We start from the raw sequence: 23,622 nt of genomic DNA, 5'->3' as shown, positions 1-23,622 counted from the left end.
ATATACATACATACACACACACACACACACACACACACACATATATAGTGTGTGTTTGTGTATCATAGCCACCTCAAAATCCTACTCCCTTAGATTAAGGGTCAAGTGAACAACACGTCTGAGGGCATATAAAAGTTGGCCCTGAACTGTCAGAGCTGGTACAGGACCCTTGGCCAGGGACTGTTAGAAGGATGTGATGCCACCAGCCCACAGAGGGCATGGGACAGGCACCTGCAGTGGGACTTCCTGCCCAAGAGTCATTTGCCATATATATATATATATATATATATATATATACACACCACATTTTGTCTAGCCATTCATCTACCAATGGACATTTGGGTTGCTTCTTTCTTTTGGCTATTGTGAATACTGTTGCTACACGTATGGGTACGCAGATATCTCTTCAAAACTTTATTTTTAGTTTTTTGGTATAAACCCAGATGTGGGTTTTCTGGATCACATGATAATCTCGTGCTTTATTTTTCAAGAACCTTCCATACTGTTTGCTATAGTACCTGTTTACATTCCCACCAACAGCACCCTCTGGTTTCAAAATCTCCATATCCTCACCAACACTTGGAATTTTCTGTTTCTTTTTTTAATTAATAGATTAATTTTTGATTAACAGATTTTTGGTGAGCATTTCTCTAATGATCGATGACGCTGAGCATCTTTGCATGTTGGTCATCTGTATAATCACGTTTGGAGAAATGTCTATTCAAGTCCCCCTTTGCCCATATTTTATTCAGGTTATCTGATATTTGTTGTTGAATTGTAGGAGTTATATATTCTGAGTACTATCCTCTTATCAGATATATAATTTACAAACATTTTCTCTCATTCTGCATTTGCCTTTTTGCTGTTGATTGTGTCCTTTGAGACACAGAAGTTTTTAAGCCCGATGAAGTCCCATTTGTCTATTTTGCTTTTGTTGCCTGTCTCCTGAAAGTTTTATTGAAAGATTCCAGATTGTTCTTTTTGAAAGTATAAAATTCCGTCTCCGTGGCGGTAAACAAGCTGCAGTAGCCTGTGCCAGCACCTCTTGTGAAATCCCGTCTTTAAAGTGCTCCTCGCGCACTTGGAATCATTTCCCATTCTGTGAAAACGAGTCCACGTTGCTCACTTCTTAAATGAGCTTTGCACGACTTGATATCTTTCTCTCAGTTTTCCTCTGCCTCATCCTTTGCAAAAAGACGATTTTAATTGTCAAGTATTTATTTCCCCCACAGCCACCCAAGCCATCTGCCTGACTGACACTGCCATGAACAACACCGTCTGTCACAGCTCAGCCACCCCCTGCCTATTGACTCCCCTGAGACCCATTTCCTAACTCTAGAAAATGCTGGTGAATCAGCCCACCTTTGTCACTGATCATCTTGGGGACTGAATGCATGTGAGCCCCTGAACCAGGCCTGGCACAACACTCCCTCTATCCTTGTTGAGCCATGAGAATGTGTCCTGGCCCATACCTTGCCGGTCAATCAGCCCATTCTTGCACCAAGCGAGCCCAGCCAGGGTGTCTGAGTATGTGAGCAACAAAGGACAGTGGAGGGGAGGCATGGTGGAGAATACCAACCTGAGAATACAGCTTGTCTCACAGACATAGTCAGTCAGGGATGCTCAATGCCCACCTTGGGAAATACTTTTTTTCTCAAGAAGGGTCAGTGTGGTTTCCTTTGGTCCAATTGAATTATGGAATGATGTGGACAGGGTCTAGCCACGCCAGTAAGTGTTGTGTGACTCAGTTAGACCATCCTCCCATGCCTTCTCTGAGGCTCACTGTCCTGCTTTAAATCAGAGTGGGCAGGCTTGGGTTATGTTTTATTTTGTTTTGTTTTGTTTTCAAATCCTATTTAGCTGAAGTCCCATTTGTCTATTTTGCTTTTGTTCACTGTCTCCTGAAAGTTTTATTGAAAACTTTTCTTTATTGAAAACAAATTCTATTTAGAATCTGGACAGAAGCCCAACATTTACCAGAACTAAGGGTGAGGCCAGCTCCTGGGAGATGGACGGTCGTCAGGTTTGAGGCTCGGAGCCCACCAGGTCCAGCCTGCACCCCAGGGAAGGCCCAGGGGCTCCACAGAGCCCCATTCTAAACAACTGTACTACATGATGTCTAAGGGCCTTCTCACCAGAGGCTCCCAGGAGCCACGTGCAGGAAGCCAGACTTGCTGGGCAGGTATACCCTGACGGGCCCCGGAGGCACTGGCTGAAGTTTGAGGGATGCCGTCTTTATGGGTCATTGCACTAGTCAAGAAGATGATTCGGGAATGTAGCCACCGTCCCACATGGCAGTTTTACTTGGAACTTTCATCACACTTCATTCATTCTTTCAGTTATTCATTCACTCCATGAGTTTATTGAACCTCACTACATGCTGGAGGGCAGGTCCTCTCATGCCTTCTGCCGACCTTAATCTCGTACCTAATGCTTTCTTCGGTCCTTGGCTCCTCCTTCTGGCACCTGGTTCTGGCACCACCCAGCTCATTCCTGGCCTCTCATTTCCACTTGCCTTCCCCACTCCAGCATGCCATCCAGGTCTGATCCACTTTCTGAATGGCAGCTTCCTGTTCTCCCGACTCACCTCACCCTCTTTCTAATGAGAATGCTACTGCATTTTCAGTTCCTGGTTTTGGAGCACTTAATACCTAATGAAGGGTCACATGCAGAACATGCCTGGTGTCCAGACTGGAAATGGGACCCAGTCATCCATCCCTCCAGGCACTCAAACTTCAGATGAATGTTTGCTGATATCAGCCTCCAGTGCCAGGACTGTGCAGGGCACCTGGCACTTAGCAGGCAGGGTGGGCGTTCTGCAGCCTGAGGGGAAATGTGCTTCTGTTGATTGAAGGGTTCCCAGCCACGATTCTCTCCTTTCACAGATTCTTCTTCAGCCCAGGAACCAGTCAGGACTCCTCTTTATCGTGCTTCCATCCCCAAAGCCAATACACGAAAGCTGGTGAGACACTCTGGTATTTTACTGAGAGGTGTGTGTGTGAGTGTGTGTGTGCGTGTGTGTGTGTGTGTGTGTATCCCTGTGCACACGTGTGTGTGTTTGTATGTTGAGGGCAGGAGAAATAATGTCACACATTCCACAGCATTTCAGTCCTCAGAATTAACATCCCTCATCCCAGATCCAGATGTATCACTTCCCCCTCAAATCTCCCCTGCTAGGTTTACAGCGGCCTCTCTCTCTCCCTTCCTTTACCCCTCTCTTCCTCCCTCCCTCCTTCCCTCCCTCCCTCTGTCTCTCTCTCTCTCTGTCACACACACACACACACACACACACACACATCTCCACCCCTTTTCTTCTGTAGAGAGCAATGCAGGTGTTGTGGCCCTCCAATTTTGCTGCCTCCTTCCCTCCAACAGCCACCGGCGTCTAGAATGGAAAAGGCCCTCAGAAAAGAAGGCCAGACTCTTCTGTTCTCAACAAACATAAGACCCCAGGCTGCCAGGAGTGTTCTCTTTGGAAGGTAGCCAGGGAATTATAAATCACAGACACTTTTTCCCTGTCACAGAGAAAATGTGCTTTTCTATCACAGACACAACATAGTCTTTTTGTGTACTTGGTAGGAAAACTGTTGGTCCCCACACGTCCCCCACTCATGCAGGGCATAGGCTGAGCTAAGCATGGGGACACATGATAAGACATGGTCCTGAAGGTGCTCATAGGGTAACCGGCAGATGAATATTCACTTGACCATCACAGCTAAAGGGGCACTAGGAGAGGTACAAGGTTTAGGGAGCATGAGGTAGCCACAAGTGCCGCCAGGAGGAATGGCCAAGGGGCTCCCTGAGGAGGGGACGCTGGAGGTGGGTGGTGGTGGTGGCAAGTAGAGGACATTCTAGCCAAGGGAGAGCAGCACAGAGGAGACACAGATCATGAAAATACCATGTTTTAGGGATTGGAATGTGGATTTTCTCATTCACCCCTCACTCCATTCTTATTGGCACCTGCTCCAAGTGCTGGGGACAATGTGAAAAGGACAGACACACTCCCAGCCCAGAGTGCTTCCTGTGGAGAAGGACGCTGGGTTCAGAGGTGTGACCCAGCAGAAGAGCAGGCAGGGTTTATGGCCGCAAGGGAAGCTGGTGCAGTCATTCTGCTGGCAGTGGGTGGGGACCTGAGTGAGGGAACCAACATTTGACAGGGCCCAAGTAATGTACTTTTTGTAGTACATTACTCACCTAATTCCATTGACTGTATAAGTGATTGGGTCAGATCGGTGACTTGGAAAGGTGCTCCCATCTGACCATGTGAAGAATGACCTGGAGCAGGGGACAGTATATCCTGTAAGACAGGACAAGGAAGAATGGCTGATCTGTCCTCTTGTTAGGTACTGCACCATGGAGTGACTGGAAACGGTCTGTCACTGGGATTGACACTTTTTTTTGAGTCAGGGTCTTGCTCTGTTGCTCTGACTGGAGTGCAGTGGCATGATCACGGCTCATGGCAGCCCTGCCCTCCTGGGATAAGGTGATCCTTCTGCCTCAAGCCTTCTGAGTTGCTAGGACTACAAGTGTGCAACATCACACCCAGTCACTCTTTGTGTTTTTTGTTTTTAATTTTTTTGTAGTGATGAGGTCTCTCTATGTTGCCCATGCTAACCTTGAACTCCTGGTCTCAAGCAATCCCCTTGTCTCGGCCTCCCAAAGTTCTCAAATTATAGGCATGAGCCACTACACCCAGCAGAATGATATTTTGATCACATAAGTTGACACTTATGTGTAGTTTATAGTGGGGAGTGTTCTCTACCTGCTGAGAGAATTTAAAGCAGTTTATTTATTTACACCACATGCTTGAAAAGAGATTTATGGTCGATGGTGATGAGGGTTCTCTGGGTTAGAAGGAATGTGTGTCCAGTACCACAGCAAAGAAACAAGCCCTAAAAGAGCAGACTGTGAATACCACAAAGCCCAGGGCCACCTCTTCCCCAGATCCTGCACATCCAAAGGCTGAATCCACAGATGAGTGGATGGATCATCTGGAGCTAAGAGATGCCAAACAGGTAACTCAGGTGTGTATGTGTTGGAGAGGGTGGTGGCGGTATTTAATCTACATGTTTCCAGGCCTGCAGGCTCCCATACCAAGGCTGGATCGTGCTCGGTCTGCCAAAGTGAATCCTGATACAGGTGCATCGGGCTGCCTGTGACACAGGATGACACTCCACCTGGCAGTGAATGGGATGGTTCTCCCAAAAGCAGTTGGCAGAGGAGTAAAAAATGCCTGCAGATGCCCAGTTGAAATCCAGGTTCAAGCCTCACTCTCCAGGGCACTCCCTGCTACATCTCTCCCTGCCACCCGCTGTCTGAAGCTGAGTGCTCTAGTGTCATCACACATCACAGTAAGCACAGAGCTGTATATGATGTCGAGGGAAAAGTCTCATTTTTAATATACTTGGCTGAAGGTAGACTGCCTTGTTGTTCTCCCTAGCTCTGCCCACTGCTATGCCCTTAGCATGCTCTATGCCCTTAGTCAAGTTACTCCAGTCCATCAGTTTCCTTTTCTGTGAAATGGGAGTAAAAGCACCAGCCTCACAGTGCCACTTTAAGAATCAGAATAAGGACATGATTTCATTCCTTTTGACAGTCTTTGCGGCAACACGGATGGAGCTAGAGATCATCATCCTAAGTTAACTGTCTCAGAAACAGAAAATGAAACTCTGCGTGTTCTCACTCATATACAGGAACTAAATGGTCACAAAGATGAAAATAATAGACATTTGGAACACCAATAAGGGGGGAGATGGGGTGGGGGCTTAGGGTTCAGAAATTGCCTATTGGGGTACAATGGTAACTCTGGAGAATGGGCTACCTGAGACCCACTACACAATATGTCCATGTAATGAGCATGCATGTGTACCAAGTGAATCCAAAATAAAGATGAAAAAAAAGAATTAAAATAAGGACACTTGTCAAGTGCTCATCCTCTTCACTTATCAGGCTTGCCTGTTTAACTTTTCCTTAGCAGAGCAAGGGTAGACTTGATGAGGTTTCTCTAACCCCTTACACCACCTTGCAGGGGGAGAGAAGGGGACCCTAGGATGCCTTTGCAACCAGACTTGGGGACAGCGATCAGGTCCATCAAGCCACATGTGCTGATATATCCTTCTCTCAGCTCCCAGTTGCACTCTAAGGCCTTTTGCAGGGGTGGATCTCAAGATCCGTCTCCACCACATACTCTGTACTCTGGACCTTGCAGAGAGTTTCAAGGAGGGGAAAACCCTAAGGACACTCACAGGGGCTCAGAGAAGGGACACATTTCCCAGGAGAGGGGTGCAGGGCATGGGATGGTGCCTTGGGCTGTGTGGGCCCTGGGCCAAGTGGAGGACCTCAGGCCAATGTCTCCACAGAGCACGCCAAAGCTCTGTGCTCCCTAACCTCCACCCACCGGTCCTGCTGGATCCCTGAGGGCACCAGTCTCTCAGCCTCTGTCCCCCCAGGTCTTGGGCCCTCTGGGTCGGCTGCCTTGGGCCTTCTCCCATCCCAGGCAGACCCAACAACTGGGTGAGGCACACCTTGGAGCGGGGAGCTGCCTCCCGCCCTGTGCTCTGCTCCAGGCCCGTCCCATTCAAATCGTCCTGCTCTGTTTATTTGCACAGCCAGAAGACAAAAAGGAATCTCTCTGAGTCACTCTTGCTCCCAGTCGGCTCTGATTCATGCAGGAGGCCCGTGGAGGGGACTAACCCTGGCCGTTAACCTCTTGGTTTCTTTATGTCTCTACAGCAAAAGGCATCTGTGGCTTGGAACTGAGAATCCAGCGCAGAACACCGCTTAGTCGCGTGTTTAATGGCTTAACAGGGAGAGGAGAGAACGCCAGGGCACAGAGAGTTTCCCTCCTCACCTCAGAGCCCCTCACCGCAGTGCTGATGGAAACTTACAAATATTTCAGTCATCTCTCTGAAAAGGATTTGGTCATCTGGCAAGTGTGGTCCTAGAATTTGCCAGAAATATGCGTCAAATGTAGCCCAGGGTGTGAAAGAAGACAGGCCTCACAAAAATTAGATTATGGCTAAGAATCTGAAAGGAAATGTGAGATTCAGTGCCTGGTTGGTCTTCGGTCCCTGAGGAGGCACTGCTTGGTGATTCATTCCATTAGATGAGGCTGCAAATAGCCAAGGTCCAGTGTTCTGGAGAACCTGGCATGCAGGGATGCCCTGAGACGGGGGGAAGAGGGTGTAAACCCATCATATGGTCAAACTGTTTTCAGTCCTGAACATTTGCCATCCATCACACAAGGCCAGGCTCTGGGGAGATGAGTGATTTTGTTTTATTTTATTTTATTTTATTTTATTTTATTTTATTTTATGTTATGTTATTTTATTTTATTTTATTTATTTAGAGTCAGGGTCTCAAATCACCCAGGCTAGACTGCAGTGTTGTGATCATGGCTCACTGCAGCCTCAACTTCCTGAGCTCAAGAAATCCTCCTGCCTCAGTCTCCTGTGTAGCTGGGACTACAGGCAAATGCCACCGTGTCTGGCTATTTTTTTTTTTTTTTTGTAGAGACAAGTTCTCACTATGTTGGCCAGACTGGCCTCAGATTCCTGGGCTCAAGCAATCCTCCCACCTCGGTCTCCCAAAATGCTGGGATTACAGGTACAAGCCACCATGCCCAGCTGTGATTTTAGTTTTTGATGCCAGTAAAAAGCGAATACAAAGGCCTCCAGAAGTTAAGGAAGAGCTCTTTTTTGCTCCATGTAGTCAGTCAGTGCCAAAGAACTTTCTCTCAGTTTGGGCTAGGGGAATAGTTAGGGAGTTGATGATAATTTTTACCATTGACTTCCTAAATCTGGAGTGGTTTATGATTAAGAAAATATATCCCATGCCGGGCTTGGTGTCTCAGCCTGTAATCCCACGCCTTTGGAAGGCTGAGGTGAGTAGATTGTCGGAGCCCACGGGTTCGAGACCCGCCTGGGCAGTGAGACTTCATCTCTACAATAAGTGAAAAAAATCAGCTGGGCATGGTAGCGTATGCCTGTAATTCCGGCTACTTGGAAGGTTGAGGCGGAAGGATCACCGGAGCCCAGTAGGTCGAGGCTGCGGTGGCCAGGAGCGGCCACTGCACTCCAGTCTGGGCGACAGAGTGAGACTCCAACTCAAAAAAGAAAAGAAAAAAAGAAAACATATCCCAAAATATATAGAAAGGGATAAAAATAACTAAATCAAAGCAAACGAGGATGCTGAATCTAACAGTGTGGGGGTGAGCACAGGGTTCCTGTAATGAAGCGCCATTTGGGAACTGCTTCACAGAGAAGGGGTGCAAGGAAGGCTGAAGACACACAGCACTCCTTGCCAAGAGGAAGGCTGTCAGTTCTATTAGGGAGACAGGCGGGCTGTAGTGATACATTCTGTTTACATTCTTCCAAATTATCCTAACATTAAAGGCATTGTGTGAAAAAGACAGAGGATATAAAATATGTATCTTGTGAGTCCATTTTTTAATATGACTTTAGTAAGAACCCAAATCGTGATATTGAGTGGAAGTTCCCTCTATGAGGGTTACAGGCTGTATTTTGAGGGCACTGCTTTATGATGGGAACAGAGTAGTTGGCATGTGCCTTCCACAGCATCTTTACAAAGCACTGGCCACCTCTGTGTGTGTGTTCTCCAATTGCAAAAGTAACAAAGGACACTTGGAGAAAACTTAGAGAATACAGAAAAGCCTTAAGAAGAAAAAGAAGATCTATTATTAACATCATGGTCTGGAGACATTTATTCCTGCCGCAGTCTCCCTAGACAAACACACCCGGGCAAGCACACACACACTTTGTTTTTCCAATCTGGGATCCTATGATCTGCTCTCTTCTATAACCATTTTCCTCACATTATAAAACATTTGCTAATGACACAAAATTTCTGACGGTGTAGGGTTACACAATATATGGATTAAGCACAATTTATTCAATCAATTTTCTAGAGCATTTCAAACTTTTCACTAACATGAATTAAGTTGTTATGAAATTCTTTGTCGCTAGGCAGATCTGCCACTTTGCACTTAAGATAATTCCTGGAAGTGGAATTGCTCACCAAATCTTAAATCTTTTCTTACCTGTTGGCAAAATCCCTTTAGAAAGATTATGCAGCTTATCTTCCCACTGGCAGAGATAAGATAGCCTGGCTCCCCACACCTTCTTTAATACTGGAGGACATAATTTTTTAATTAAAAAATTAATAAAAAATAGTAGCTTCCTATTTTATTTCAGCTTTCTTGAATTTTTGTTGGAGTTCAACACTTCATACATTTATTGGCCAAATGAATGTCTTCTTTTGTGAATTCATGCTTTTTGCCAATATTTTCTTCTGGGTAATTGTCTTTTTTTCCCTAAGGCTCTCTGCCTAGTGGGCATATTGACTTATTATAAAATAGGCTTAAAATATTTTCTTCCCAGTTCATTTTAAACTTTTATCATGCCTTTTTCCCCCAGCAAACAGAAGTCTTAACTTTTAATTTAGGGAAAGTTATTCTCTTTCTTTTTGACCTGTACTTGCTCTGTTTGAAATGATCATCTTTAGAGACCTGATGCTGCGAAGGACCTGCATTAGTAAATGTCACATCAGTTCATGGGATATCCACTGTTGGGATCTGTGGGACAGTGACCTGCATGTCACTGCTGTATTCCATTCATGCTATGGCTACAGTTGTACTATACTTGATCTTAACCAAAAGGCTGAGAAGTGATATGGCTACGTTGTGAGTGGTTATGCCTGCTGATCTGAGCCATCAGACCTCGGTGGGACAAAATTACAGCAGACAACCCTTATCCATGAGGGGATGTATTCCAAGACCCCTAGTGAATGCCTGAAACCTAAGATAGTACTGAAGTTCATGTATACCATGTTTTTTTTAATCTGATGATCAAGAGAGCTATTATGTGACTAACAGGCAGATAACATCCAAAGGGTGGATCTGCTGGACAAAGGGATAACTCACATCCAGGGGTAAGATGGAGCAGAATGGCTTGGAATTTCATTACAATACTCAGAGTGGTGTTCAATTTAAAACTTATCAGTTGTTTTTTTCCAGAATTTTCCATCTAATATTTTCAGACTCTGGTTGACCAAGTGTAACTGAAACCTTGGAAAGCAAAACTGTAGGTAAGGGATGACCACTGGAATATGTCCCCATGGGATTCACCAGGAAGTCTGACTTTTCTATTAGTTCCAGTGACAGGTGTGCTGAGAGGGAAACTGAGTCAGTGCATGCTCTGACACTAAGGCCCGATCGCTTCAGGGATAGTCAAAAAGACTGGAAAGGAGGGTCAAGGGAGGAAGAGAGGGACATTCTGCACACTGAGTCCAAGTGCCGACTTAGCTCAGGACCTCCAGGTTGTATCTCTGAAAACCATTTGAAAAGTCAAAGAATGAAGCTCCCCTTCCTATTCACCCTGTATTGGCTGAACTGCTGGCTCCAGTGGCCTGCAGCATGCGGAGTATGGGGTGGACATGGTCGTCACTAAAGAAGCAAAAGTGGCCGGAGAAATAAGCAAAGTGTCCCACAGGACAACCAAATGTACTGTGCTGCAAACGTGAATAATGCGCTAATGAATCAAAGCATGTCCACTCTGCAGCTGGGCTCTGTGCCTCGCATCTGCGGGAAGAACCCATGTGGTGGTAACTGATGGGGGCCGTGAGACGGAGATGTGTCTGGCTTGAGGGAGTGACCGGGGTCTTGTCAAGTCGACTGTACAACTTAACTAGGAAAGCAGCCAGGGTCCCACAGTCTAGTTCTCCTGTCTCCGTCAAGAATCCTCTCTCTCTTCAGCTTTTGGGAATCTTTCTTTCCCGTTGTCTCTCCCTCTCTCGTGGCTTTTCTTTGGTGGGGGAAGAGGACTTGGAATGGGGGAACAGCCTCATCACACTGAACAATTTTCCTTTGCTTTCAGCAACTCGACCCTCTTGGTAAGGTTGTTTTAGATTTGTTCTGAGTTCTCCTGGGCCCTCTTGTCTAGATTCTGAAAATTCAAACAATCCTCAAACCCAACACTATCTTTGGGGTTTCTGTAAACATCTCAAAATATGACCACATGACACCACAAAAGTGATGGTTTTTTAAAAAGAAACAGGACTAAATCAAGGCGGAAGCAGCACTGAAAGCAATACTCCCGCCCATCCCTCTTGAGCAGGAGTGGTTTTGACAACATCCAAGCATGCCAAGGGTTAACAGATTGGGGGCGAAAGGAAGGAAAAAGGAGCCAAAGGAAGAAAGCCACTCCATTGGCCCTGAATGATTTCGTTCCACCTTCCCGGTGTCCCTCTCTTCTGAGGGTAGCTCCCATACACAAGAAGAGCAGGAAACTCAGGTCCTTGGAGGTAGCACTAACACTTTGAAGGTCTCTGAGCCCATGAACCAGCCTGAAATGGTCTGATGAGCCTATGGACAGGGCCTGGGCCTGCTGGAGGTGATGGATGCAAGGTCATGGGCCACCCTTGGAGGTCTTCCCTGTTACTCAAGTACCAGACACCACACCACAAATGTGGAAAACACCCCTCGCTCTCTTCTAGTGGGTTGATCGCAAGTCTAGTAGAACCCTGAGGCCACTCTCTCTATGGCTCAAGTCCCCAGAGTATGAGACTCAATCTATCAAGAGAGGCTTCAAGAGGTGCAATCCACATGCCACTAAAATCAGAGAACAGGTAAGAGGCAGTGTGTATCAGAATTGTTTGAGATACTTGGTGTGTGTGTGTGTGTGTGTGTGTGTGTGTGTGTGTGTGTGTGTGTGTGTGTGTTTTAAAGAACACATTAGGAAACAGAGTTCAAAAGAAAAATGCTTTTAGGTAGGCACAACTTGAACAGTTTGATAAGCATTGAATCATTCAGATAAACTAAATAATGACTCTGAAAAGTGATAGGGGAACCTTTTCACTCCCAAATCCTGTCAGTTACCAGAGAGGCCCATAATCTAGGTCATAGGATTTTTTTTTCTACAATTGTAGTAAAATATATATAAACCCTATCATTTGGATGATTTTTAAAGTCTACAATTTAGTGGAATTAAGTGCATTCATACTGTTGTGAAAACGTCATCACTATGCAGTTACAGAAGTTTTTCATCATCCCAAGCAGAAATCCCACACCTGTTCAGCAAGCCATGTTGAACCTTGGGGCCACTCTCTCTATGGCTCCAGCCCCCTTTCACCAACTCCTGGAAACCTCCAGTCTGCTTTCACTTTTATAAATTTGCCTATTTGGGATGATTCATATAAATGAAAATTTAAAATATGTAGTCTTTTTCATCTGGTTTATTGAGCTTGGCATAATATTTTCAAGGTTCATCCATGCTGTAGCAAGTATCGGTACTTCGTTAATTTTATCGCTGAATTATGTCCCACTGTGTAGATGAACCACATTGTATTTATCCATTCCTCAACTGATGGACACTTGTGTTGTTTCCACCTTTTGGCTATTGGAAATAGTGTTCTATGAACATCCATGTACAACTTTTTGTATGGACACCTACTTTTGGGATATATACTTAGCAGTGAAATTGCTGGGTCATATTGACTCTTAGAATTCTGGTAGCTGGAGGGCTGGCTATCAGAAACTCAGTATATCACTTTACAGATGGGGAAACTGAGGTCCAGAAAGGCCATGACTTGCCGAGGACCACACAGAGAACTGCTGAGCTAAAAGAAGAAAAGTGTTCTCTACTCCCCACTCCATGTTTGACTTCAGTAAGGTTTTATTCTTTACCATTGTTCCCCTAGACACAAGACAATGCGTTTTGCCCAAAAGATTCACTTGGGAACCTAGCCCGCCTCCTACAAAGGCAACAGCCTTTGGCCTCTGTCTAATTATAATTTCTCAAATTAGAAAAATACCACATCAGAGAAACTTACTAAGGGGAAGAATCACATATGATTTATTCTAGAAACAGTGACTTAAATTAATTTCAAAATATATTGCAGAAAGTCACAGTAATCAAATACAGTCGCAAACATTTACAAATTCTCAGAATTAATTCGGGTTTCACATTGTCAATAACTAAATAGGATAAAGCCCAGTGTGTGAGCACAGAGAGCCAGAAACACACATCCGCTTCACTTTCTGTCTTCTCACTTTCTCTTTCTGGTCAGAAAAAAGTGAAATTATGTAATTAACATTAGACAATACTTGTAACTTTCACGAAATGCTACAACACAAGTTGATTGTCCAAGAGATTGGAGCAGAGAATTTCCACATGGGCCCGCTTCCGAGGAATGAGGGGCAATGAAATCTGTCATTTGTTCAACGTAACGTTTTATTGCCGTTCAAAGCATTCTGGTATTCAAGCAGAATGATACTTTATGAGACAGACAATATGGTCATTTGGCTTCTCTCAGCAAAGGCAGGACTGGTTCTGCTTCCTCTACAAACCTCAGAGACGCCCTGGCATGATCTCCACTTAGGAGCCATCTTTAGATGAGCCCAGGCTCTTAAAGAGGTATTTGACGGTAGGGTTGTATCTATAGCCGCTAAATCCAGGGGGAGGAAATAAATGCTAAGTTACCACTTCCTTTCATTAACCTTGGCAAACACCGAGCTGTGCTGGGATCAGACACGGACATTCATCAGTACAACCTGGTGGGTGACTAAGCCTTGATGAGGAGCTCCAAGCCTTGTCAGGCTCCGAGGACCAGGGAAACGCCAGGGCAGTGGGATGGCTACTTGCAGGCAGCCAGCCATGTCTCTCTTCTTGTTCCCCTCCACTGTCATGGGAGGGTCCCTCTGAGTCACATAGGGCACCATGCCCATGATGCTTCTTTCCCTGAGCAGCCACAGGCTATCCTGAGCACCTCTTTCAAGGGTCTCACCCCAATGCACAGCAGGCAACACCCGACCGCCCCGTTCTGGGGACCCCGCTTTCTCAGGACTTCTTTGATGCTCTTTGCAGAGTACTGTGACACCAGAGAGCCAACAGATGGCGAAGACACAGTGAGTCCTTCTTGTCACAGTGTCCTGGACAGGCTCCCACCTGCAGCAGCATTGGGGTGGCCCTGTTGGACTTTGACAGAGTATTATTTTTCTGGCAGCAGGCAAGGTGCTTTTTCTGATAATCACCATCTTCTAGGTCTCTGAGGGACCCTGAGGGAGAAGGTGATGAGTCCCCTAAAGTCATAGGTGGAAAGAGACTGATGGTCTACACACAAGCCTGGAGTCTTCTGCACTCTTATTAAGGGACCTGAATGCCCTGTGAAATTCTTCATATATCACTTGTCCTGTTCACATTCTAATTTTCTCTTTTACTTTGTCATTCTGAAAAAAATAACTTTTATATATGATAAATTATAAATGTTAGATTAATATATTCAGTTACTGGGGACACACACAGAAATTAAACTGTTCAACACAAATTACATGAGATTATTCTTCTGTGAAAACAAGAAAGGAGATAACATAACAGCAACATCTGAAATGAGCAGAGAAGTGAGCAATTGTGTTCAACTTTTGCTTGTCATTTCATTGGAAGGCAATCTCAAAAAATAGTCTAAAAGAAAGCTTTGGAATTAACAGTAATTTAACATCCAGCAAAATACTCTTAAGTTAATTCTACCCTAAAAATGCTGCCTGCTCGCAGGGACTGTGTAAACTCTTCATGACGCCTTTGAAATCGCATATGCGACATCTGCAAGATAAGCTATCTCTCAGCCTGACCGCTGGGGACCATAAAATGCCAGTCCAGGATGCACCCTCTGCCACAGCCACTACATGGTCCTCATACAGTTTGGGGATACTTGGAGCAGGTCATTTTACACAAGAGAAATCAACAAAAATAGGACACATCAGGATTCTCAGGGAAGATATTTGTTCGGGGTATTTTTGTTCTAGCATCAATGAAAACTTTTTTTTAAGAGAATAGTAATGATAGCATCAACTAAGGAGAGGAAGTCACCAAGCACACAAGTGGGTAGGGGGCATGGGTGCACATCTGTAAACTGTACTAAATTTCTGGATCGCCTAGAAACGTTCCCCTCAGAGAATCCTCGGCGATAATGTATTTATTCCCCACGTGTGACTGTGCTATTTCAGGACCTGATGGTGGGCTTTTGGTTCTTCCTCTGCTACTTTTTATAAAGTGAAACCTCACGTGGACTTCAGTTCGTCATTTTCAAAAAGATGATATCTCAGCTAAAGAATAAATACAAGCGTGTACTCTGGGTCAGGGGAGGAGGTAGAAGACAGTCACTGGAGAAGAGGTGTTCACCAGACAGGGAAAAAAAAAAGTAAAATGGTCCAATCTGTCTTTCTTAGCTTCCCACCTATGCACGCAGATTATCATAAAAGAGAGGAAAATCAAATGGCTAGACATATTCTAAAGATTTCAACTAGTCAGAAGCCAGGATATGTGTATGCAGTTTGGAATTATTTGGTTCGGAAAAATTAATCCTCAGTAAAGATGCCGCTTATCAATCAAATCCAATTATGTGAACAGAGACATGTTGATGCTCACTTTGACAAAGAAAATTATGACTTTTCCTCTTTCATTTCCCTTCCAATTTGCAGCATTTTAAGCACTTCCCAAAGAAATGACCACCACCTTATGCTGTGTATCAAGACAAAACCATCTCCTTGAGGATGAAATTTAAAATTCACAAACTTCCCAGAGGAGACCCAATAAGTATAGATTTTTGCCCAAGCTTCAGGTGAGCTTGCTTTGTGCATTCCTCTACCCAGTCAAGAGTCTGTGTTATGGAAGTAAAGGACAGGTGACAGGTTCTTGCTCACCCTCAGCTCCAGAGTGTCAAGGGAGTCAACCAGTTTTTGACTCCTGACTCCTCTGCATACCATGCACACCAAATCTACTCGAAGAACTGAGATGAATAAAAAGGGAGATTTATTTCTAGATCTCATGATGGAAGGAAAATGCCTCCTATTTGCATTTTCATTTACAGAATATGAATCAAAATAGGACAAAGAAAACCACCGTGGCAGCAGAGGCCAAGACTGTGAAGAACTGGCCTGTGTTTTCTTTCAGGGAGTTTGTTTATTCTCCAAACCATCTCTTATGGAGCACTCCCTGCCCCTGAAGTGGGCAAAAATCTCTTGAACCTTCAGAAGAGGGACACAGATAATTTAACAGAAAAGCTAGGGCACTTTGTTTGTAAGCAGTAGAAAAACAGTATTAACAACAAAAGTTTGGACATTTTTTCTCCACAGGGAAGACAGTAAAAAGATCCTCAACTCTCCAGTTTTGAAGCAAAATGTTGAAAACCTACCCCAGGTTCTTTTTGCTGAGCTGCCCTGCCTGGCACTCTGGAAAGATTCTGGCTGTGACCACATCACAAATCTCAGCCATGGGGTGGGGTTTGATGTTTAGTCAAGGTTGAAGAGTTAATAAAAGTCAAGCGGTCTGCCCAAATCTTTCCCATCAGTCACACATAGGAACTACACATCCAGAAATACAAAAGTGAAATCTTCGTCAAATGAGACAGTGAGAAATAAGAATCTAATGCCAGACAACATAACTAAATTTATCATTTCCTCCCAGAAGATGCTGGTGGCTATTTTTTTTGAAGGCAGAATGTGAACTAAAAAGACAGGATTATTTTCCAGAATTATTGAATTTGATAACTGAAAGCTTTTGAGTACAACTCTGACTTTCATTTATAGGTGAGGGGAAAATTCTAAATGAAAAAGGAGAGATTTTCCCAGTTCTCAAGGTATTGCTCTTAGGATCTGAGAATTGCAATTAAAGTTCTACATGAGGCTTCAGAGAAACTGGCTCATCTAAATCTTTCCCTGGTCAAATAACAGAGGAAAACAATGTCATGGTGGGAAATTGGGCAGTGAGTGGCAGCCTCAATAGACAAAAGTGCACTCAGCTCTCAGAATCATGTTCTCTGTTATTCATAATCACAGGACCATCATATTATTCTAAACAGTGGAGCTGTGGATGAAATAATGCAGATACTTGAAGCATGTCAAATACCGTTTGGGTTCAAAATGACTCTACCTCCAGCTAACCACTAAAAATTTCCCTCATGTTGGAATGAAGTTACGTGCTGGCTTTTCCAGTTTGGGATCCAAGTCTTCTTTTGATGTGACAACCATGAATAATCACTGAAGAAAAAAAAATCTCAGTCTGCCTCAGTTTACATCACATTGTTAATCACGTTAATGTTATCATTCACATTTCAAAATAAGCAATCAATCAAGGTACTGTTGAATATAACTAAATCTCATTCAAATGCTTACTACCAAACAAAAACAAAAAATATGTTTCCAAGAACACAAAATACGTTTCTAAAACAAATATTCATCTAAAATAACCATGACTGAGTTTAGAACTTTCTCTCTCCTCTCCCTATTTCCTCTCCCTCTCAACTGTGCATGGCTCCAAATACTTACTTCCTAGTGAATAATTTTTATAAATCATTGACTTTAGAATTGTGTGTGTTTGATAAAAGTTAATATAAAATTAGTACCTTAAACAGGAAATGTAGTAGAGGTATCGGTTTAAGGTAGGTATTTCCCAAAATATCTTCAGAAAATCTCAATGAATTGGTGTTTCTCCTTTCATATTTCTGGGATACTACTCCTTACTTAATTCTGGTAAGAAGTCACTTCTACTTAATGATATATTGGAAATATACAGGGATTTCTCATATTCTCAAGAAAAGTATAACAACATAAATGGCATCAGAAAAAAAGTACAGATTTTTGCTCGTCACATTTTGTTTATTACTCTGAGATAAAGCACAGTAATATTTCTTGTGTAATTTGCTCACTTATAAATGTATAGATTTAAAATTATTGTGAAATATATTTTATTTTAATTTTGAGAAATTGCAGAGTCACATGAAATTGTAAGAAATATTATAGAGATTCCTTTATCCTCTTTACTCATTTCCCCCAGTGATGACATCTTGCAAAACTATAGTAAGATATTCTAACTGAGAAACTATCATTGATACAGCTCTCAGACTTTATTCAGATTTTGTCAGTTTTACATGTATTTATATATGTGTGTATGTATGTAGGTTCATTTTATGCAATTTTATCACATTTGTAGACTCAGGTGACCATGTGGAATATCTTTTTAATCAGTTTCTGTTTTCCTGTTTCATGTTGGTTTTCCTTTTGAAAACATTCATATCTGTATTGTTTAGATTCTGTTTCTTCTTTATGGCTTTCCATTTCTTGGCTACAGTAACTTATGCATCTCTTCTTTGAATTTTATTGCCTCATTTGTGAACTTTTTGCTAGTGGAGAGCTTTGTATTTGGTTTGCTTTTTGTAGCACATTTATCCTTTCCCAGGAAAAGACACAAACATAAACAGACATTCCAGCATGCATTCACAGGGTTTTTAAAGACACCAGTGAGAATAGATTAATATAAATACTAAGCTTAAAATCTGTCATAAAAGTTCAGCCTTTAAAATTAGCTTATTAAAATATTTGTTTTTTTAAGCCCAGATTTAAACTAAAGTTATGAGCTACAGTACTCTGCTCAGAAAGAGTTTACTTTTTTTCTTTTCTTTCTTTCTTTCTTTCTTTCTTTTTTTTTTTTTTTTTTTTTTTTTTTTGGCCAGGCAAAAGAAATCAGGCATCTGTTCCGTCTACCCAGAATATCGTGAAGCAAGGACAATGAAAACACGATCCTTTCAGCTCAAGACCTGTCTGAAAATAGGAGTTTCAGAAAACCTCAATGAAGTACTCTATCTCAAATAGCCTCAAACAGCCACTACTGAAGTCCATCCCTGGCCAGATGACTAGCAAGGCTTCCTTTATGCAAGAGAGAAAGAATACTACCTGATATTTAAGGGGACAATACCCACCTAACAGAGGTCAAATCCCTACGCTAGATCTTATGAATGGGTATTGTAGAACAAAACATTACTTATATTTCAGGAATCTTAGCTTTTTATTCTACTTCTTCTTCTAACCGAGCAAAAGCTCTACTGGGATTCTGCATTACTGTTCTTCAGGGAAATTGATTTTCCTTTGAGACCAGCTAGCATCCCAAATAGAACCGTTAACAAACCGTCAAGAAGTAAATTTTCAGGAGAGAGGGAAAAGCTCACATATATTAGGTGGTAAAGAGGTCAAGCACTTTCTACAAAGTAACTAGAAGTACTCAGAAACAAAAGTTAGTTGAGTAAGATAACCTACTGAAAATCTGGGCATGCTTTGCAGAAGTTAGAGAAAACTTTTTAATGACACAGTAGAGAATAGGATAAATGTCTGATAAGTAATGGTTATACCTTCTTCCACCCTCCAAGCCAGGTGGCTTGAACCCTGCTCCAAAGGATCAGGCATTTAATGAAAATACATTAAACTCTCTTTAAGATTTTTCCATTAGATGAATTCAACTCACTGGCCAGGGACACCTGATTTATTGTCTAATTGTGTTTTTAAATACCAAGCCAAAGAAGAAAGGCAGGATAAATATCAGCACCAACTGTACTCACCCCTCCCATATTTCTCTCTGAATCAAAGGACAATTTATGCATTTTGTTGTCTCACATTAGACATTAAAATCAAATACAATTTATCCAGAATTTTTTTTTTCTGATACATAGAATTAATGCTAATGATTCTTAGGAATGTTACAAATAAATAACAAATGGCATTTAGCAACATTTTCAGGAAATCAAACCAATCATATTTTATTTAAGCTCATAGAGACTAATGGGTTAAAAACAAAAAGAATACAAAGACATTTGCCTAACATATAAAAAGGTGTTTCCAGAATCATCAGTGTATCAAAAATTTTCATATTTCCCTTCTCTTCTTATAGAGAGTATCTACTTATTTAAAGAAAGTAATCTGTCTGAACTATGCAGTTGTGTTCAAGTACATAGAAATAAAAGTAAGTAGGCCTCATATAGAATATCTTCTCCCCAATTAACTGTTATCTATTATATTTTTAAAGATATTTTTCCAAAGAAGCTCTAAACACTGTCTTCATTTACTTATTATAAGTATTACATTTTATTTTCATATAATCTTTCATTGCTATCTAACTGGTTCTCTAAGTTTTGAGGTGCCTAATTATTTTTAAATGAATTTTAAATGTTCTCACTAAATTCTCACATCAGGGTAATATCTACTGGTATTTGTTTTTAATAATTTTCTGGAGGGCAGTCTTAACGATAGTTCCTTTGACAGTTTCCTTAAGCAAAACTATAGGTGTGTGGTTTTAAAAAGATGATATTCCTCATCTGTTCATTCTTCTTTTAGAGGTGCTGTAAACCATGAATGGGATAAAGGATAAATGGAAGTAACTAATGGAAGCTCCTAATTTAGGCAGCAAAAAAACAGAATTAATGTATTATCCCACTGTAGCATTTAGTACTCAGCCAATCCAAACTTTCTTTCCTAGAGAAATATGTGATTGGGACACTTTCCATCTGTCTTTGACAAAGACGGGCAAAGATTCCCACAAGTTATTCTCTACCAAAAAAAACTTTTTTTAAAAAAATTATAAATTGGTCATTATCTTATGAGGTTATTTCATCAAAAGAATTTTCAGCGACATAGAAATAAAAGCGAAAGAAAGAAAGAAAGAAAGAAAGAAAGAAAGAAAGAAAGAAAGAAAGAAAGAAAGAAAGAAAACCCACCTGTGTTAAACCAGTCTTTCGTAGTCACAGCAACAACATTCGCAGATATTATAGACCCACATAAAAAAGAAATAGATATGTTTGGGAGAATGGGCGGCCGCGCACTTTTGATTAATCTAAATTCCTTCTGTGTGAAGTAGAGACTTTTATAAAAACATCGCAAGATGTGCAAGAAGCTAAAACATACTAAGTAGGAAGGATATGTAACTCGGCCCCCGCAGTAGGAATCTCGTCGTGCCCTTCTACTGGCCTGGAGGGCAGACCGAGGACGGAGAGGTGTTGGATGCTCGCAGAGCCCTTGGTGAGGGACGGCGCCTCCGCGGCTGGAGCTTGTCTAAAGGGACTGGGAAGGTGTCTGGTGAAAAGGAGCCGATGCAGGACGCCCTGATCGCTCTTCCAGAGGAAGCCAGAACTTCCAGTGCTCCTGGCAGCTGTGTCCCCCGCGCCTTCTCCCGGCACAGGACCCGGCGCGCACCGCCTCCCAGTCTCCCAGACCTGTTTCCCAGGCTGGACCCCTGGCGCACCCCTGCAAGGCTGGACGCCGGGACGCGGCGCGGGCGGAACCCCTCCCAGGCACTCCAAGTTCAAGTCTGGGACTCGAGGCTCCCAGTTCCTATGTCAGCTCCACCTGCCTGCGGGAAGCCGTGGGCTCGGATAGGCTGTGTCTGTCCCCGACCCCGCGCCCCAGCCTCGGCGCTTTTCTGCGTCCTGGAGCTCCCAGCCCTTTCCAGTCGCACCGGGTGCTGCGATCTCCGGGCCCTGAGGCGGCTCAGAGCCGCCAGCGCAGGGCAGTGTCCGCCAGCCCTCCCCAGTTAAACTTGGGCGCCGTCGGCCCGCACCTCTACGCCACTGGGCGGACCAGGGCACCGATGGCCGGGCATCCAAGGCGTGGGCCGGGCACTCCCCGCGCGGGCAACTGGAGAAAGCCGAGTGTCCGCACGACGAACGCGCTATGCAGCTCCCGGGAAGAGGTACAACCCCGCTCGGGCAACTTTGCGGGCGGCCTCCGCTACGAGGGATGCATAGGACAGCGGGTCCCCCATCTCTCAGACCCCAGCCAGCTGCAGAAAGTTTTCCTGATCTCACTCCCCCCACAGTCACCCCAGACACCCACACACCCCCGAGAATGGAACATGCGACCGTCTGACCAAGAAGTGCCTTCGGACCCTGCTGGGCAGTCACCGGCTCGCTGGTTCCCAACTGACAGACGCCCTTGCGTGGGAGCTTGCAAAAGTCCTCAGGGCGCCCCGGGACATGGAAGCATCCGACAGCCCCTTTACCCCTCATCTGTTGCTAGGAAAAAAGCGCACTCTCTCCACGCTGCCGCGGCCTGTGGAGCTTCCACGAGGGCAGACGCGCAGACCCCCGCCTCTCTAAGGCCCTGCTGCCCGCCCCCCGCGGCGGAGGGCGCCAGTCGCGCGCGCAGCACCTACCCAGGCGCGCCGGTCCGGAGGTGGGTGGCGCGGCGCTAGTGGGAGGCGGACATGGACCACGCGCCCTCCATGCGCCACACGGAGAAGGCGTAGCTGAGGCGCTCGTGGGCCACGTAGCTGCAGCTGGTCATCTTATTGTCCATCTCGTCGCTCTGCAGGACCTGGTAGAGGAAGTCTATGTACCTGGCGGCCAGCTTGAGCGTCTGGATCTTGCTGAGCTTGTCCGAGGGCAGCGTGGGGATGATCTTGCGCAGCGCAGCGAAGGCCTCGTTGAGCGACTGGGTGCGCTGGCGCTCGCGCACGTTGGCCAGGATGCGCTGGCTCTGCAGCTCTTCGAAGGACTGCGCGCTGGGGCTGCCCTTCTTGCCGCGCTTGCCCGGGGTCGGGCTGCCATCTTCGCTCGACTTCTTGCTGTAGCGCCGCTTCCGGCCGAAGCGCTTGGGCTGCCGCTCGAGCTCCTCCTCGCTGGTGCCCAGGCTGTCCACGGGGGACACGGGCGAGCTAGAGCCCTCCTCCATGGCGCCCGCCCGGCGCGCGTGGGGCTGGGGGCGCCGGGGCGCCGAGCGCGCGCCGCTGGCCGAGCCCGCAGCCGCCGAGCACACGATCTCGGGCTTGCTGGAAAGGCTCTGATTTCAAGGCCGGCTTGTGCAAAACCGAGGTCTCCGAGAGAGGAAGTTATTCTAACTTTTTTGGAAACTCTAGCCGGGCTGGGTTGCTAAATAGTTGTCAGGAGCGAGGGCGGCGCGCTGATTGGCCGTGGTGGTCGGGGGCAGGACGAGTTCTGGGGCCTTCGCCGGCCTCCCCCGCCCCCCGGCGCGGCACTTTCAGTTTTGCCTCCCCCTTCGGCCCTGGCCACCGCGGGCACCCCGGAGCCCGGGTCCTCGCCCGCCGCCGGCGCCCCCACCCGAAGCCGTGGTCGTTCTCTGGCCGCCCACACTCCTGAGTCCGGCTGAGTCCGGCTTTGTCTGCGCCTTAATGTGGAGATCCGGCCTCCCTCGGCCGCGGGATCTCTCCCTGGGACGCGAGGGGCTCCAGAGCCGCGTCCAACCCCAGACGCGCTCCCCGGAGATGAGCACGCAGCTGAGAGCCTCCCGGGACGCTCGAACCCGTGTGTGCCTTGGCAATCCCGGGCCTGGAGCGGGGGCAGCTGCGCGGGCAGCGCTCCGAGCAGCCAGACCGCGGGCGTGTGGATACTCGGGAGCCCTGGGGCCACCCATCCCCACGGACACCCAACCCCCAGGGAACCGTTTCTCACCCCGGCTTGCTGGCGAGCCCCGACCCCGACGCGCTGCCTGAACCTTCCTTCAAAGTGCTATAAAATAGGCGCCGCGAGCCTCTGCGGGAGCGCCCAGTGCCCGACACGCCGGGTGCCCGCCGCGCTCGGCTGCCTGGCCCTGCCCTAGTGCGGGTGCTGGTGCTAGGCAGGGGTTGGAGCGCCCGCCGGACCCGCCTTGTCCGGCCCCAACCTCTGCGCTCCTCCTTCGCTTCGTGGGTCAGCAATGAACTGAGGGCGCTCTGGGAGCTGACCGGAGCTGCCCCGGGCCCGGCCTCCCCTGCGCGGGGCACCCGCCGGCAGCTCCGGGCCGGAGGGCGCCGGGCGACCGGAGTGCGGGACGGGCCTCGGTGAGCGACACCACGG

General features: G+C 45.6%; 2 protein-coding genes across 2 annotated transcripts in view; one reads left to right on the top strand and one right to left on the bottom strand.

The window, feature by feature from the left end:
* Positions 1 to 22,680, bottom strand: part of TWIST2 (twist family bHLH transcription factor 2) — a 58,260-nt gene extending 35,580 nt beyond the window's left edge. Inside the window, exon 1 of the mRNA XM_008052894.1 lies at positions 21,984 to 22,680. Within this exon, the coding sequence (XP_008051085.1) occupies positions 22,019 to 22,501 (483 nt within the window). The 5' untranslated portion in view covers positions 22,502 to 22,680 and the 3' untranslated portion in view covers positions 21,984 to 22,018. The remainder of the gene's footprint in view (positions 1 to 21,983) is intronic.
* Positions 22,681 to 22,958: 278 nt separating this feature from the next.
* LOC103254919 overlaps positions 22,959 to 23,622 on the top strand; it is a 1,169-nt gene continuing 505 nt past the window's right edge. The window contains 3 exon segments of the mRNA XM_008052898.1: positions 22,959 to 23,302; positions 23,304 to 23,427; positions 23,429 to 23,622. Coding sequence (XP_008051089.1) covers positions 22,959 to 23,302; positions 23,304 to 23,427; positions 23,429 to 23,622 — 662 coding nt within the window.

The sequence above is a fragment of the Carlito syrichta genome, unplaced genomic scaffold (assembly GCF_000164805.1).
Source record: "Carlito syrichta isolate Samal-C Ts95f unplaced genomic scaffold, Tarsius_syrichta-2.0.1 Scaffold287649, whole genome shotgun sequence".
NCBI lineage: Eukaryota > Metazoa > Chordata > Mammalia > Primates > Tarsiidae > Carlito > Carlito syrichta.
Note: the sequence above shows the minus strand (reverse complement) of the source record. Positions and strands in the feature narration are given on the sequence as shown.